Here is an 18,573-nt window from a genome sequence, read left to right as displayed (position 1 = left end):
TGTATTCATAGTAACAAAGCTATGCCAACACAGTATCGCAGAAGAAGGTATAGTATTTTGGGTTGAACAATTAATTTCTAGTTCCGGAAAGAACAAAATCTAGGTTAGACAAAATGAAGATAACTTACGTTCTATTATATTTTGCTTATTCTAAAGTTTTGCCATTGAATTTTGGCGATCTTCATCGCAAAATTCACCGACCTCTATGCCCAGCGAGAACAAAACCACAATATGTACATCAAATTAATCAATAATTCCCCAAAAAGTCAGTCAGCCAACATATATCTATTTAAGCTGAATCAGTCTATTTCATCATTCATTGAGAGTTAATACATGTTAATTAATCAAATGCTGTAGCCAACGGTTGTGTATAAGTAACGTAATAAGTGTTGTATAGGCACATTGACCGTTTCGCTGTATTTAGGCATATGTTTCGGAGCGTTTAGGACCTGGATTTTCATTCTTTTGGCACGAAGTACCACTGATAAGTCCTATATGAATACATAATAATGTGATAATAGATCTTTAAAATGTTTGTTTTGTTTGGCTTTCTTAATCAACAAAACTGTATTGTGAGGTGTGTGTGTCCTTAATTCGTATTTGTAGCAAAAGTGTGATTGACTTTGCTGTTAGACTATCTTTCTCCGGGGCAGGCAATAACTTTTTAACTGCATAAATACTCCGGAATAGTTCAATAAAAAACAACTTTTGTTTAAAAATAAATCCTATGTTGCAGCAAACTGTAGTACATTTGCACCGTTCAATGGATTGTATAGGCAACGTTCCTTTTCCCTTTTCACTGTTTTTTTCTAAATGTGTTAGGGAGCACAAATTTAAAGGTTGGATGAACACTTGTAGCTGGAATATATTGCGACACGGTATGAAATAGAGAAAAGATTAAAATATTTCTGCATGTGTAAGGGACACCTAAGACTTAGATTTTTATCATTTTGGCCTGAAATACCACTGGTGAGATTTAAACAACGAAATGGCCATACTTTGCAGTAAAATGACTACTGTGTGGACCTTATTCATTTAAAAACTAAATTTTGAAATGGGTGCTTCCTTCTAGTCGTTACATAACGCTACGAAATGCTTGTCTCGGCTTGTTGGATTTCTTTCCTCGAGGCGTGCTGTAATCTTGTAGCTGGAATATATTCTGCCACGGTATAAACTACTAAATAAACACCGTTAATTTTACAGTTATGGGATCGCACAACGTTACACGATGTGCGGTGTGTAATTTCCACCATTTCTAAATACTACAATATTGGTTTTTTGCTATATTTACCTCCAGATTCCATTTTTTATTGTAAACACTCCAACATTGATTGTAGTCCTTCTGGAGTTTCAGCAAATAACACCATATCGTCCGCATACATTATAAGAAATATATTGATCATTTGTATTTCAATGCTGGGACAATTATCCTTAATAAAATTAATTTCAAAGTCATTTACATATAAAGAAAACATTATCGGTGACAATATTTCCCCTTGTAAGAGACCTGACATGTTAGGGAAGCATTGGCTATAATTATCATTGTGTTTAACGCATGACTTTACATTTTGATATAATGAATATACTATTTTGAGAAATTTACCACGTATACCGTAATTAATCAATTTTCCCCATAACATAGATCTGTCAACAAAATCAAAGGCTTTACGGAAGTCAATGAAGCAACAATATAGTCTTTTCTTAGGTCTTATTAATTAATGACTGTAAAACAAAAATTGCATCTACAGTGGACAATCCATTCCTAAAGCCGAACTGCGCGTCTGTTAAAATACTGTTCTGTTTTCCCCATACCATTATTCGATTATTCAAAACACTAGTAAAGAGTTTCCCAAAACAGCTGACTATCGAAATTCCACGGTAATTATTAACATCATTAACATCGCCTTTTTTAAATATTGGCACAATGCATGATTGGGACCATGACTCTGGGAAACCCAGAACTATAACAAACGCTCCAAACAAGGCAACAGTATACCTTTACCTTTAATAAAAAAATTATTAATAATAAGATCTTCGCTACAACTCTTATTAGGTTTTAAATTGTTAATTGCTTTCAAAATTTCCTCTCTACTAATAATTGAATCTAGTTCCTCATATACAGCTTCCTGGTCTAAATCAGGTTCTAAAACATTCGCATCTCTGCCACCCATGAGCTTAATAAAATATTGATAAAATTCCTCAATTCCTAGAACAGAGCTATTACTGGTTGTTTTTTTCTTAGCAAAAAAAATATAAATATGTTTTGGTCTTGATCTTTTTAAACGATCCAGCATGTCACCTTCTTGTCGTTTGTAAATACGTTTAAGCCTAAACTCCGTGAGCTTATATCGTCGTTTTGCATTTGTCACAACCTCGTGATTGGCAACAGATTTGTTCTTATTAAAAACACTTAAAGCTCTCTTATATTCAATAAAAAAAGTTTGACATTCTTCTGTAACCCTAGGCTTATCAACGACTCTATTGTTTCTATTTCTAAACTGGGTAGGGTAGTCATTTGTACTGCTACCGTTCTTACAATAAGGCACAGTGCAATCATATATAATATTACATATATTTGAAACACATTGGTTAACTAATAATTGACTCGACAGTTCAATATCCAATTCTTTCTCAATATTTTTGATAATTTGTTGTAATTTATTCAGAATAAGATTAGCATTTGCTTCATTCCACCTAGCTGTTTTACATTTCGATTTGACATGATCGTTTGTATTTAAACATTGACGCACATTTGGCTGGTCAGGTATCGGTAGCCTTATAAGTATATCAAAAGACAAGGGTGAATGATCAGATAGAGTGTTGAACTCACCTGAGGAAAAGTTTCGGACACATGTCATATATTCACAATCGACAAGTAAATAATCAATAAGACTTGTACCATTATTGCTACAAAAAGTAAAACTTCCTTCTCTATCGCTTGTATGACGCCCATTTACAATGCACATGCTGGTTGATTTGCATAATGACAACAATTTTCTTCCAAAAGTGTTACCAGTTTTGTCCATGTTATTACGTTCCGTGATAACAGAATCATTATTGTATTCAAAAACATTACCATTATCCAACCTATTTAGGCCATCATTTATAATAAAATCATACCTAGTACCTGTTCTAGCGTTAAGATCACCGGAAACATATACATTGCCATTCGTTTTATAACGACTAATAGAATCTTCGAAATCTTGGAAAACATCGATATCACGGTTATGGTAAAACACACTGTTTTCTGGTGGGAAGTAACAAAAACATAGTAATAAAGACTGTAATGTACTATTAAGTTCTAGCCAAAAAATACAATCATGCATATTTTCTACAAACCGAATATAATTGGCGTAATTAATTTTGTAGAAAATAACAACACCACCACCTTTCCCGGTAGTTCTTGGAAATACATAAACAATGTGCCTAGGTAGCTCTATCTCGTCTGTTTTTGAGATCCAACATTCTGATAGGAATATGATATCATGCTTAAACACGATTTCTAAAAAGTTGGTGTCCTTAAGTTTGTTAACAAGTCCTTTACCAATGTTCCATGATAGGAATGACAAGTCACCCTCCTGTATGTCCTACCTGTTGTTCTGCCTCGGTTGCGGGGCGGCGGGTGGTTCCCAGGGCCGCTGCGGGCCCCTGCTGGATGACGCGTGGGCATCATTCCTGTATCTAGAATGCAGCTGGCCATTACGACTGTTGGCCGCTTCGCTGTGACCATCGTGGGGTTGCGTTGATTGCCTTTGACCATCAGTTCCCCGGTTTTCGTCGTACAACTGACCGTTTATATACAATTTGTCTCTTACCAATCTTGCATCATTGCCGATCTGTTTGTGGTGCTTTAGCAAATGGTACAACCTCCTTCTGCGGTCCTCTACCGGTGCTGGGTACTGTTCGTGTATTCCGAAGTTAGTCCCCTTCAGCTTGTAAGAGTTGCTTTTGACTAACTGTAGATCATGCTGATACAAGAACCTGGCCACAATAGGACGATTTTTCCCGCGTACATGACGTCCAAACCTGTGCACATTCCCAAATTCTATTCTGTGATCCAGACTGGGCTCATTGAATACAAAGTCTCGTAAAAGGGATTCTGAATCCTCATTTCTAACCTCTCCTCCAAGCCCAGTGAAAACTAGATTGTTTTTCATGGATCGAAACTGTAGATCTATCACTGTATCTTGTAGTGCGTTCCGGTTTTCGTGCACCTGTTCCACTTTTTGACACAATTCGTTTATGGCTTGCTCCTGCTTTCCTATCCTCTGGGATAACTGTTTACCGCCAAATTCCTTTTTTCGACTTCATCTAGCTTATTGGCTACAAAATTAACTGATTGTTCAAACTCTTCAGCCCTCTTTTCAACCGTTACAACTCTTTTTTTCCAAACCATCTACCTTGGCAGTAAGATTGTTCAACTTGTCATCAATCTTGTCAAACTTCCCTAACTTTTCTAAAATTAAGTCTAGCTTTCTGTTAATTTCTGTGACGTCATCAGTGACCGTTTCTTTTGGAAATTTAGGCGTCATTTAGGATGGATCTCAGTAGCCCCGTTGATTGATTGCTAACGTCCGTGCTGTCATTTACTTCTCCCTTCTTGCGCTTTTTTGAATTTTTACCCATATTGATGCAAGTCACATAATAAATCACAAAACTAGGTGGAAACAATCAATGCTAACTATTTAACCACAGTTCAGTTTCTTCCCCGTGTGACATTTCTACAGGTAAAACCAAAACCACTGGAGCGTGACGAATTTTTCTGGACAACAGTATCCCACTCAGGTGTGAACGCGTTCACTATCAGTTCAAAAAAGTTCAAAGTTCAATATGTAAACAAAGACATACAATAGAACTGACCGAAAACTGTCAATAAAAATGAATTCCAATCAATATATACTGTTCATGCAACGCTACCTCACTGGAGAGCTCTTCCGAAACGCACTTGCAAACTCTTAAGAGTGAATAAATCTCTGAACCTGCTGAAACACCAAAATTCTACGGAGCCCTTTCTCAATGTGTCTGCGTGTCGGTCGCCATCTTTATCTCACTCTATCTATTGCATATCAGCTCTATGTGTCAGGTACAGGCCAGGTAAAACTCCGATCATTCATCAAATTGTGATTTACCTGTAGCCAACCCAATTTAACGGTCACTGTAATGCTGTGTTACACGCATTGTTAAGCTGTACATAATCTTCATGACCGTGATGAGAAATTACAGTAATAATTACAGTTTTCATTATTGCATACGAGCTTTCCGTATTTTTTTCATTCCGTAATATTGATCTATAAATTGTATCCAATCGCACAGTTGTGCGGAGAGAAGCGCACAACAGGGGCGAACGATTGTTAAATAGCACAGTTGTGCGCACAATGTGTGGACGATGTGCGGACGGTGTGTGAACGATGTATGCACGGTGTGCGCACGCTGTTTTTGGTGCGTTGTGCGGTCACACAACTGTATGATTAAAATCAAAATATAGTTTTATAGGCACTTTTCTCATTTCGCTGTATGAACACATGCTATAGAACACTTGAGACTTGGATTTTAATCCTTTTTAAATCTACCTTAGTGACACAGGTAAGTCTTTAAAAGATGGAATGGCAAGATGCTGCAGTAAATTATTTCCTTTATTGTGCTTTCTGCATCAAGAAACTTTTGTTTGAAGATAGATTTCTTTATTATTATTAATAATTTCAAATATAAAGTGATTTCGGAATTGATTATAATGTATACATTTTAAAAGGTTCTTAGGCTTTTTGATCGACTTAAAACATTTATAAATTGGTGTTTCCTCCATATTCCGTTGCTTATTTGAAAAACAATGATTTTGTTTTATAAAATCAAGCCTTTTTAGTATATCCTGAATATCAATCTAGTGTAGAGAATACAAAACAAAAAAGTTATTTCATATTTACATGTATTTCTCCATTGTTCTAATCTTCTCCATTGTACCTCAGAGATAACTTCATAAGTCAAAACTGGTTTTAATTAGGGAAATATTTTCCAATTTCTTTTTTTAGAATTGTTATGAAAATACGATACTGGGCGATTTATATTTTTTTTACTTATTGAAGATACATTATTGATGCTGAAACTTCTTATACAATCTTTGTTCTTCAAAAGATTTTTGCATCATCTTATTTATGTTTTCATTAAAATTATTGATCATTAAACTCATTTTTATATTTGAGAACATATCGTCTTTGAGTTTACCCCCCAAAAGCTGAAATTTCGTGTCTCTGTCCGCAGACCTCTGTTCCTGATGGTAATTATTCACGTTTTGTATTGCTCCTGTAGACCAGCGGAAATTAGGTAAAATCTTTCTTAAGATTCCAGCAACATTTTCCGTAGTAACCGTGGAAGAATGTGACAAAATAAACTCAAAAATTAACATGTGCTTTACCCGGGGGTCAAGCCGATTGGTGTTCAATAAATGTTTTGCTTTTTCAATCAATAGTTCCTCAACCTTTTCATCTAAGAAACGAATTGGTTTGTTCATATTAGGCTGGCTTGTAGTCAACATTTGATAAATTCTATCGTCCTGATCAATGTCAGCCAATATGTAGGTGTACAGTCGTTGCCGGACTGTCGTTAACACCTCGTACTTAATGGTATTAATTCCATCATGTTTCCACCGATCAGTACCCGTCTCTAGCAGCCGAAGTCTAAAACAAAACAGAACAGCTCAACAATAATAAAGAAGGGATGTCAAATCAAAACACAAAACAGTTCACTAATATTGATAACAATGTTGTTGTTATAACACTAAGTGCCATGTAACTGTGATAACACTAATAACAATATAATTGTTTCATAGAGTCAATGCTATGTACTTTAAAAAGCTTTCTTTATTGTAATTATAACTGTTTTTAATGTTTAAATTACTGTCTATAATGTAAATAAATTTGTCTTTTCTGTAAATATTACAGTCTATACTATCATCCGAAATGACTATACTGTTAATATCACTGTTTATTCTGTAAAATCAACTGTCTATACTGTAATTACAACTGGCTATACTGTTAATATTACCTTCTTCACCACTGTAAGTAAATCTGTCTTTACTGTAAATATTCCTGTCTTTACTGTAAGTAAATTTATCTTTACTGTAAATATTTCTTTCTTTACTGTAAGTAAATCTGTCTTTACTGTAAAAAGAACTATCTATACTGTAAATAATACTGTCTATACTGTAAATATAGCTATCTATACTGTAAATAATACTATTTATACTGTTTCTATAACTGTCTATACTGCAAGTTAATCCGTCTTTATTGTAAATATTACCGTGTTTACTGTAAACAAATCTGTCTTTTCTGTAAATATTACTTTCTAACTGGCTATACTGTTAATGTAACTGGCTATACTGTTAATGTAACTGGCTATACTGTTAGTTTAACCGGCTATACTGTTAATACTACTGTCTATATTGCTAATAATGCTGTTTATACTATAAAAAATTATAACTACAAATATAACTGTCTTTTCTGTAAATATTGCTGTCTATAATGTGGACAGTATTGTCACCGTCTTTATAGAATTAAGCATGATCCTGAAATGTCAATATAGTGAACAGGGTGAACTATGTTCGGTTGCAATCTGAAAATATGTCGTAATGAAATATATATTTCATATATGTGCGATATATTAAATTCTACATGACGATAGACATCTAATATGTTCATAATACAATGAAAACATACTACCAAGATTTAAACAAACATGTAGTTCCTTCTTTTATAAAAATGCAAACCCAACACAACTCATATGTTATGATAAAACGACCTGAATTCTCACCTATTTTTATTTTTGTATCCAGGTGGATGAGGCAACATTCGGTATGTGCTCACATCTGAGGTATATCTTGTCACTGCGAGGCCCACTGTTCTTATCCTACAGGATCAATAGTAGCATATTGGATCGTATTGTTAAGACATGTGTTGCCTAAACAGTGTTTCCTTAGTTTGTCTAAAATTGTCATGATGTCGTTGAAGAGATAAACATAACACACACAAGTGATTGCACGTTTGAACTTTGGTAAAATATATAGTATGGTAAAGATGAATAGCACTTCATCATACAGCTGTTTCGTACTTCTATGTGATGTTAGGGACCAAAACAGTTGGAAAACCAAATAGATATATACTACTGTGGAAACAGAAGGGAACGTGCATAACAAAAATTATCATATGAATTTCGAAATTTAGAGAAATACTGGTTAATATCATATGAGTAAAAGTGGTGGCGAGAAAATCATGCGATGTAGAAAACAAGACATAAATCGTACCAAGATAACTGACATCCAACTTGTAAATCATGTGAAAATAATATTTTCTGATCATATTGTTGTTTAATGATGATTTTGTAAGAACGATACCAAAGTCTTCGATATAAATAGTTCATCAAAACAATTTACAAACATAAGCGTCGTCATCATAAATGCTTCTAAGCCTTCCAAAATATTGTAAATTGAAAAGAAGTTCCTACCTTGCGTACATATCATCGTCCTCTGCACCCCATCCAAAATACTTGTTAGAGTAGCCATTCACTGCTTCAAATTGTTCTTTCCTCATCGCTGTCACCCCTCCAAAAAGTTTAACATAAGGTAATCTGCGGTAGAAAGTCATCAAAATAGTAATATCATTATAAAAATAGCAACCAATAGAAAAATATATATCGTGAAACAATGTGAGACGATCCATAATTTTCACCGGTAAAATTCCTGTATACGCTATTCATTCTGCGATTGAAAACGTTGTAATAAAGAACATGAAATCTTCATTAACTGCACAGCTACACCTTCGTGTTCCTCTTGAAGTTTGAGTTTGTTGTAATTTGTTGTAGAGATGTCGCCCTTCTTCATTTATGATAAACAACAGATAATGACTCCACTAAAAGCGGATACTCACTCGTAGTCAAATTTGTCGATGGCCACAGACATGTGTTTGGGATTATCGGGACAGGTGTACATGTTGTTATCGTTTTCCGGGATTAGGTCCACGTCATGGAAAATAAAACAATCGTAGCCGTACTTCTTTGCTGCCTCAAGGAACCCAATGTTCATTGCTAATGCTTTGTTGAAATCAATTTGTGGGGCCTTTGGAAAGAATAAAATAATCAGAAATGTACCACAATGACATTGTTTAACGCAACCAAAATACAGTTCCTCAATAAAAAAAAAAGACGTTTTAATGATATTTAGAAACGTGGTTCCCTTTCTTCTCAACAATGGAAGAGGATATAGAGATAATAACCAACTAGTTATTAATTTACAAATTGTATAAAGACACATTTCACTTCCAAAACATTAAGATATTATATCTAGAAAAAAACATATAATTATCTTGGGGCTACATTCTTGTTTTCGTTAGGGGAAACAATTGTCATAACTTATGTCGTCACAATGGAGGATGACGTTGCAAAGCATTGTTACATGACGTTTTAATGAGAAAACTGACCAATGAAACAACGTCCAGGATGTTACCCACTAGAGGGTAACCAACATGGTTACCAATTCCTACCAGGTTTATCCAGTGAGTCGAAAGTTGAGAAACCTATCGTGGTTATAGGAAAAATATAATTAAACGATCAGTTGTCCTAAAAAAGCAATCGCTACATGGTTTTACATAATCAAGGTTATCGGAATTACCTTACGGTTTAGCAAAATGTTCGCTTTCTGTCTCTACAGACAAAACATTTAAGTAGGTGCATAATTTTGTCGAATTGCTAGTGCTTATTTTCAGTAATAATGTGGTTGACTTTGCTAGTAAACCATTGGTCCCCGAGGTTGGCTGTACCCTTGTAGATAAAACGTGTGCTTGCAGGGTTGCATAATTTACTCATTTACAACGTTAATGGTTTCAAAGGCTTAGGTTTTTTTCATATACAAACAAACTATTTAAATAGGTGCTTCATCCACTGTTTTGTGGAAGGGCGTTTTGGGGGTCATTGGTTACTCAGCAGAGTTCCACAATCTGTTAATCAATTCACCAAGTCATTTCAGGAAAACTCTTTTACTTAAATCGAATATTAATAGACTTTCACCCTAACATCTACTAAACAAGAAATTGCTTTGAACAGGTAAAACAACAAAGTGTCTATATATGTTGTTATAAGTCAAAAATAACCTCGTAACCATCATGATATTGCTTGAGCATATATAAGTTAGCTGTACAACTGTGAGCTTGTGTTCATATGGACGTGACTCGTTCTAGTTTGGATATCATCTTTCATGTTTAACTAATGCTATCTCATGCGTAAACTGTTGTTATTGTTGTGACATTTACATATCAAATATTCCTTATAATAAATTGTATGCATAATATACTGTTTTTTATTGAGATTTAGTCAACGCGTTCAGGACCGTCGCTATTTTGAGAAGCATAACAATTTATTGGAGAGGTAACTATTTTTTGCATTCGTACCTTCCAAATTCGTATTGTGTTGAAACTATACTCTTTTCCGATCGTAAAAAGCCCAACAATCTTTTTGTACAGAATTAAATAACATAAACGCCCTTGACGTTAAATGCATTCCGTAAAGAAAGGAGATAACAGAGAATCTTCCATCAGCGGGTAAGTACATGATAGTCAGGGTCATACACAACTTGTACTTACTACAACTCTTGTAAGAATAATGCTAAACGTTAACTCAATGTACATTTTGTACATATTGATAGTATGAAGGTTTATTTTATTTTCCTGGTTTAAAAATAATAACAGATATAGTGCCACCTTTAGGTTACCAGAGCATGGAGGTGTATCATGCGAGTATAGCACATTGTTTAAAAATAAACCTAATCATAGTATATTTACTATCTCAGGAAAACAACAAGATAAAACCCTATTGTCGCCAACTCGAACTCCGAATCAGTAACAGAAGGGCAAATGTAAACACAGGAAACATTTACATGGAGAACCTTTTAAAGGTATAAGGAGAATAAGACCCGATGTTTCCGAAACATAGGCGTCTTCAACTTCATTGACGATTCTAGGAAAAATCTAATCCAGGTGATGTCTTCATAACGAGACGTGGGGTAGAGTCAACAAAACGACTAGTTACACTAACGAGCCCTCAAACATCATCAACCTTCACATCACAAGATGGAATTCCACATGTGATCATTACGGTGACTTAAATCTTGTCCTTACTCTTTATCCATTGACATTTTTGAAACTCTGTATTGTAAATGTGTCTGTCAGCAGCCGACATTTACCACGGAAACCCTGTATTGTAAATGTGTCTGTCAGCAGCCGACATTTACCACGGAAACCCTGTATTGTAAATGTGTCTGTCAGCAGCCGACATTTACCACGGAAACCCTGTATTGTAAATGTGTCTGTCAGCAGCCGACATTTACCACGGAAACCCTGTATTGTAAATGTGTCTGTCAGCAGCCGACATTTACCACGGAAACCCTGTATTGTAAATGTGTCTGTCAGCAGCCGACATTTACCACGGAAACCCTGTATTGTAAATGTGTCTGTCAGCAGCCGACATTTACCACGGAAACCCTGTATTGTAAATGTGTCTGTCAGCAGCCGACATTTACCACGGAAACCCTGTATTGTAAATGTGTCTGTCAGCAGCCGACATTTACCACGGAAACCCTGTATTGTAAATGTGTCTGTCAGCAGCCGACATTTGTCACTGAAATCATGATATTTGGAGCAGTCTCTTGAACACCGGATTAAACGCAACATGCACATCGTGGGTTGGAAAGCTGGGATGTTACTACAAAGAAAACTCGCAATAGTCCCGCTTATCGTACATCTTAGTATTACGATGTTCAAGTTGGTCAACGGAAGGTGAAAAGCACGTAGTAGACTTTGAAATTCATTAGACTTTATACGAACGACGTGGTCAATACATTTATTGTGATTCAAGACAGCACATCGTCGTAACACCTAAATGTGAATTTAAAGGACCTGACTATTTTTTTTGTAACCAGTCCTGATCATGTGTGTACCAATTAATATATAGAGCATTGACTATTTGTAGGTATCCCAGATCAGTATAGAAAATATTGGAAGGTAGTAAATGTGGTACTTGAAAATTGCAGGAAAAAAACCTAAAGGTCGATAAAGAGAGGGATAAAATAGGAAAGAGGTATGGCGGAAAACTGCCCGTATTTCCCTAAGTCGGCGTTTATGAAAACGGAGAAAAAAATTAAGGAGTAAACCATTTCGTGTAGCCAAAATGCATACATAAGATACAAAACCAATTGAATATGAATTTTTAAACTGCTGAGAAATTAGGTATTTTTTGCTAATATGATACTGCAAATATAGCCATATACACTATATCTATGAAAGTGATGGGGTTTCCCGGACTTAAAAAAATGCTCTCAACACTTTCCCATCCGAGGACCAAATTTTGAATAAACTTTTTGTGACCGTGATGTAATATGCAAAAACAAATCGTATTACGGAAAAGTGGTCCTCCTTTGGGAAAGTGCTCAATTAATGAAAAACAGGGGTGATCAAGTTTCTCTAAACTGCGACCGGTGTTTCTCGGGTTAAATTAGTTTGTAATTGCCAATAACTATATGTTCTATGTAGCCGAATGTGTAACGCAGTTTACTTGTGACTTGAAAATAAACGGTGCAGGTTCGAATCCTCCTTCAGTTATTTTTTGTTTTAAATATTTAGGCATGTTATCATTTTCCTTAATAAGGCAATGGTGTTTGTTTTTTAAATAGATGCAATATTTTGTTTACATTTTAATAACATACCTATTGATTTATCAGTTTTGTTAGTAATAATTTCTTTACTATTTAGTGCGACATACTTTTATCGAAGCATGTCAACAAATCCCTGTACACGTGTACAGTACAGCTACGCTTTGTAGGTAAGACACTATTTTTGAGGAAATTTATGAATTGTTTTACCCTCCAACTGGCAATAGCAAGAATATCAAGTGCTTAAACACCAACAAATAATGCCGAATTACCAAATATGTGGTCTGTTTACAATAATCTATTCTTAGACACGGGATTCCGATATTGCTACCTGTATAAAAATACCTGAGGACGCGTCATAACAGTGCACGGTTGGATGGGCGCACTAGCGTAACATAGCTTTTGGGAAATAGGCATAGCAACCCGCCAAATCTCTTTATCTTGATAATACATAGGTTAAATAAAAAGAAACATTATATTTTTACCAATTCGGTGACAAAAATGCCGTAGTCGAGCTGCTGTTTCTGAAGGAATGGATGAAGGTTATTCAGAAGTATACTTAGATGAGTGCGCCGATTACGGTACGGGATGATGATCGCCACTTTGTGCCTTGGAGCACAGGAAGACGGTCGATAAGTACCACCATTCTTCACCAGGGGTAGTTTCGCAGCCAACTCTTTCTCGCTATACACAGTCATATCCACAGATATTTTCCCATCTAAATGAAAGGTTTACCAAGATGTTTTATATGGTATTCACTTCAAGTAGATACATGCATATATAATGGGTTGCAAACCATATTCATATTGTTGTAATAGAGGTAAGTAAAAAATACCTGTTATGAGGTACATAGTGTTATGAATAGGTTAATGTTTGAATATTATTTGTTTTACACATTTTACATATCTATATTAAATATTATATATGGGTCAAAGAAGCTATATAAACGGTAGCTTCCCGAATTACACTGCATCTTTGCAAACGTATGTTTGTAGGATACGAACTACTTAGCATTTTATATGGGCAAGTCATTCTTACACTGTAGACACATGATGTTGTCAAATTTTCGAATCAATTCACTCCTTTAACTCAACACAGAAAAACCCCATAAACTAATTACACTACACAAAAACAATATTAGAAATATAATTAATTATATAGATATAGCCATCCGACCAATTGCCATATGAGGAGTATCCAAATTGAAACAGAATAGCTGCCCAGATAACAATAGTTGAACACGAAAAATATCATGTAAATATATATAACTCTTTTATATAAACAATGCAAATCCATGTCCGTACGAACAGAAGAGAACACGAAGATGAACAGTTAAGGAATTAAGGATAAGTGTGCTTTTGATAAAAGAATGATATTTATTGCGACAATATTTTGATACATTATTTCCAAACAGTGGGCTTTCTGTTGAAGTAGTGATTAGCAATATTATACCCCGGCAGCTGAGCGATAGGTTGTGGATCCATGTAGCAAAAGAGTATAGAGACAGGTTGTCATTTATACCAGAGATCAACGAGGTCGATGAGGATCAGTCGGAGATATGAGGGGTCATAGAGGCAAAGTTTAGAAACTGACAAAAATATTACCAAATCAAATATTTTTTAAAAGGATTGGTTGATTCTGCTCGCACATCTCCCCTGATAGCCGGAAAAGAAAATGTAAGAATGATGACCAAATTAAGTTCTTGTCCTTTGACGGTCATTGTGATGGTTAATGTTGGTGTGTTGTGATCGTGATTACATGATAAAATAATTCAATCGAACATCCAAACAGCACTACTGTATAAAAAAGGTAAATAACGAAGATGACTTACTCAGATCAGGTGGCACCAACGGACAATCAGGGAGAACTGGCTTTGTGTGGTTCGATATCACATTGACGGAGTTATTGTATGACGTGACGTTGACGGAGTTTCTATTTGGCGTGACGTCCGTAGAGGCGTTCTGATACAGTGTGGCAGGTGCTTGTTTACGTGGTGCTAATGACGTGTCTCTTACAGTCTGATGTTCACTGTTCTGGTACTGGATGAACGTAAAACCTAATACACACTGACACAACAGAACCGTTATCAGGCGTCTCCAAAACGTGTTTACGCTCACACCACCACTCCAACGCCTTATATACCGATACATGGTCAGATTAGACGTTATCTGTACAGTTGTATATCACTGCTAATAAGTATCCGTGATATGTACCGTTTCACATCACTGTCTATCATTAGTGCGCAAGACCTGTACCGTTCTATCTATACCATTTCACAGCACCGTCTGCTAAGCACATACAAGCCACCTTTTCCAATACTGCTTATAATTGTCTGTCACCTGTACCGTTTCAAATCACCGTCTATTATTTGTGCACATGATATGTACCGCTGTATTTGTACCAGTTCACATTACCGTTTATTTAACACATGATCTTTACCGATTCACATCACTGCTTATAATTTTTCATGACCTGTACCGTTTTAAGTCACCATCTGAAAGAATACAAGAATCGTGATATTAGGTTTATATGATTTAAAAAAAAAATGCAATATTGTCACATTCTAGCTATCAGCAAACATTACAATGAAATTATTATTAATAGGCAACATATGTATCACATAAAAAACAATAAAAAAGGTAGAATAAACGCCAAGGTTTTAAACTTGTCAGTAATAAATCTAAAAACGTGTAATGTATCTCTGGAATAAGTAATATGTTTGCATTCTTCACTGTCGACTTTTACATGTAACGCCCAATTATTGTGATCATAATCTGTCAAATTGAAAATCAATATGGCAGGCGAATCGGTAAGACTTTATGTTACCGTTAACGGGTTTTTAACCACTGAAGTTACACCATATATTAGTTTTAGATAAGTTCAACAGTTTGTGCTTCATTTAGTTTTGTAAGCCTCATATTTTAATCAAAATGTAGTTTTGTGTCACATTTTAGGTAACATTAGGGACACGAGCCCAAAATGAAACGAAACATCGACCTTATTAGTTTAGTTAAGACTGAAGCTAAGTGATAAAGAGCATCAGTTAACATTATCTCGGTCATATAGTTATTCAGATGCACTTAAAACCAGCATTAGTATTGTCCTTATTTTGCCTTAGATCTTAGGAAAGATAATGATATCACATCTAACCATGTAAATATTTAAGTTCATCTAATTAAACTTACGAAGCCCTGCCTTCAAACAAAACACCAAAAAGAGACAGATAATGTTAATGCGAAGCAGGAATACAAACTGTATCTTAAATGAAGCTTGTATTCTGTATAATCCGCATTACCAACCAAACATTTAATCAAAATAGTTTCTTCTGTCAAATGATTCGAGGATAATTCCATTTTAATTGATTCAAAATACTTTGTCGAAAGAAATTATCATATTACGAGTTATCGGAACGGATGTTGGCTACTTGTGTGAATTATCAAACATAAACCAATCATAACCTGCTGTACTATATAGCAGAACGTTTATCATAGGTTCAAACATATTAGTTATCACAGTGTGAGAGGGACGCCACAACTTCTTACGCCTAGCACGGTTTCTCACCCGGTTCAAGATTCGTGCCAGAGGTAGAAAATAGTAGCGTAACATACGACACGTGATTTAGGACAGCCTTTCACCTTCGAGTAATCCCCCTTCTTCATAAAAGATTAAGATTTTTCTATCTTAGAGTAACTCATCTCTCGCCTTAGTTATGTTAATTCATAAATCCAACATATTAACATTAGTGAAGTATAGGGTTGCATAAATACCTTGCGGGTTTCACACCTTTAGTTCTTTATGTATTTACATATTTTGGTTTCAAATACTGAAATTGCGTCATATAGTTCGGCGACTATATCGTTAGAAATGACTTATTTGAAATATTAGAAAATTACTCCAACAAATATTTTTTTTGATGCAAATTATAATTATTTATTTAACCCTGGTGATATGTTGTATCTTAGAATGGTGCTATGAAGTTTTGCCCGTGTTAATCATGCATGGAACACATGGACCATTTCAAGTATCAATCAATGCAGTAATAATCAAGATTAATCAACAACGTTAAAATACTTGCTGCCCTACGAGAAATAACAGGCTTAGTGCAAAAGAGTTCTCTTCAAAGCAAAATGCTGAATAATGCAGATTCACAATGAAGCAAAGCGCTGTAAGAAATCGATACATTTGAAAGGGTCACGTGAGGTGCTCTCTAAGTAGGCTGTCCCCTATTTCGCAATGTCTGCTTTGTTTACGTAACGAGAGGTCTACTTTAGCCAGTATCATTAACCCTATACACAAGAATCATCTGAGTTGATTTTACCCCAGATTCCACCTGTATGTCACAGTAGTCATTAGACAACAGCAGACACAACAACATGATCACGCCAAAGACTCATACATGTATGTGTGTTGTGGACCACTGAGCAACAGACATGTGTTTTGTTATGTTGAGTCATCCGGTCCTAATAATGCATCTACATAAACAGCTTAACATGAAGTACAGTGGAGTAAAGACTACATACCTTTACATTATAGAACAGGGATCCAACATCAGCTGACCGAAAGGTTAAAACAGATGTGCGGGCAATACTACGGTCGATATAACATACCGGCAACCCAGGCACATCTACCATGTTTTCCTTTTGTGTCACTGGGAAATACCCAATAGGTAGGGAAATTGTATACACGTGATAGCCGGTCACGCTTTATAAATCTGATACACTTCAGTTTTGTTAAAATACAGGGGTAGTAACTGTGTCGTTACGATAGTCTTTTTGAATATGGTCTCGCCCTGTATTCATACAGTGGTGGTTAAAGCAACACAGGTAAATATTTTTTAGCTGATTCATATCTAAATAAATATTTTTATTTGACTAACTAAATCAAAGATTTGACAGATAATTATTGTTTATGTTGTAGAATAGAAACAAATAACCATGACTATGACATAACCAGGTTAAAAAAAGATCCCGTCTTACCCTACCACAAAACAAGGTAAAAGAGATCCCATCTTACCCTACCACAACAACAGGGTAAAAAAGATCCCGTCTTACCCTACCACGAAACAAGGTAAACAAGATCCCGTCTTACCCTACCACAAAACAAGGTCAACAAGATCCCGTCTTACCCTATCACAAAACAAGCTAAAAATGATCAGGTGTTACCCTACCACAAAACAAGGTAAACAACATCCTGTCTTACCCCACCACAAAACAAGGTAAACAAGACACCGTCTTACCCTATCACAAAACCAGGTAAAAAAGATCGCGTCTTACCCTACCACAAAACAAGGTAAACAGGATCCTGTCTTACCCTACCATAGAACAAGGTAAACAAGATCCCGTCTTCCCCTACCACAAAACAAGGTAAAAAATATCCGATCTTACCCTACCACAAAACAAGGTAAACAAGATCCCGTCTTACCCTACCACAAAACAAGGTTAAAAAGATCCCGTCTTACCCTTACACTACCATAACACAAGGTAAACAAGATCCCGTCTTACCCTACCACAAAACAAGGTAAAAAAGATCCCGTCTTACACTACCATAACACAAGGTAAACAAGATATCGTCTTACCCTATCATAAAACAAGGTAAAAAAGATCTTGCCTTTTCCAACCACAAAGCAAGGTAAACAAGACCCCATCTTACCCTACCACAAAACAAGGTAAACGAGATCCCGTCTTACCCTATCACAAAAAAAGGTAAACAAGATACCGTCTTACCCTACTACGAAACAAGGTAAACAAGATCCCATCTTACCCTACCACAAAACAAGGCAAACAAGATCCCGTTTTACCCTATCACAAAACAAGGTAAACAACATCCTGTCTTACCCCACCACAAAACAAGGTAAACGAGATCCCGTCTTAACCTATCACAAAAAAAGG

General features: G+C 35.6%; 1 protein-coding gene across 3 annotated transcripts; it reads right to left on the bottom strand.

Annotated features, from left to right (window-relative positions):
• Nucleotides 1-5,418: 5,418 nt before the first annotated feature.
• LOC110452047 (beta-1,4-galactosyltransferase 1-like) lies at nucleotides 5,419-17,374 on the bottom strand. 3 transcript variants are annotated; one of them, XM_021500318.1, is made up of 7 exons: nucleotides 17,206-17,374; nucleotides 14,517-15,179; nucleotides 13,171-13,403; nucleotides 8,916-9,103; nucleotides 8,494-8,616; nucleotides 7,804-7,899; nucleotides 5,419-6,671 (listed from the first exon to the last, which is right to left on the bottom strand). In XM_021500318.1, the coding sequence occupies exons 2-7, from the start codon at nucleotides 14,833-14,835 to the stop codon at nucleotides 6,086-6,088; spliced, it is 1,545 nt and encodes a 514-aa protein (XP_021355993.1). In that variant the 5' UTR covers nucleotides 14,836-15,179; nucleotides 17,206-17,374; the 3' UTR covers nucleotides 5,419-6,085. The 3 variants fall into 3 exon arrangements, with proteins under 3 accessions (XP_021355993.1, XP_021355994.1, XP_021355995.1); XM_021500319.1 differs by lacking the exon at nucleotides 17,206-17,374 and adding an exon at nucleotides 17,004-17,059; XM_021500320.1 differs by lacking the exon at nucleotides 5,419-6,671 and having other exon boundaries at nucleotides 7,891-7,974.
• Nucleotides 17,375-18,573: the final 1,199 nt, after the last annotated feature.

The sequence above is a fragment of the Mizuhopecten yessoensis genome, unplaced genomic scaffold (assembly GCF_002113885.1).
Source record: "Mizuhopecten yessoensis strain PY_sf001 unplaced genomic scaffold, ASM211388v2 scaffold6363, whole genome shotgun sequence".
In the NCBI taxonomy this organism is placed as follows: Eukaryota; Metazoa; Mollusca; class Bivalvia; order Pectinida; family Pectinidae; genus Mizuhopecten; species Mizuhopecten yessoensis.
The sequence above is the reverse complement of the archived record's forward strand: the minus strand, read 5'-3'. Positions and strand labels throughout refer to the sequence as shown.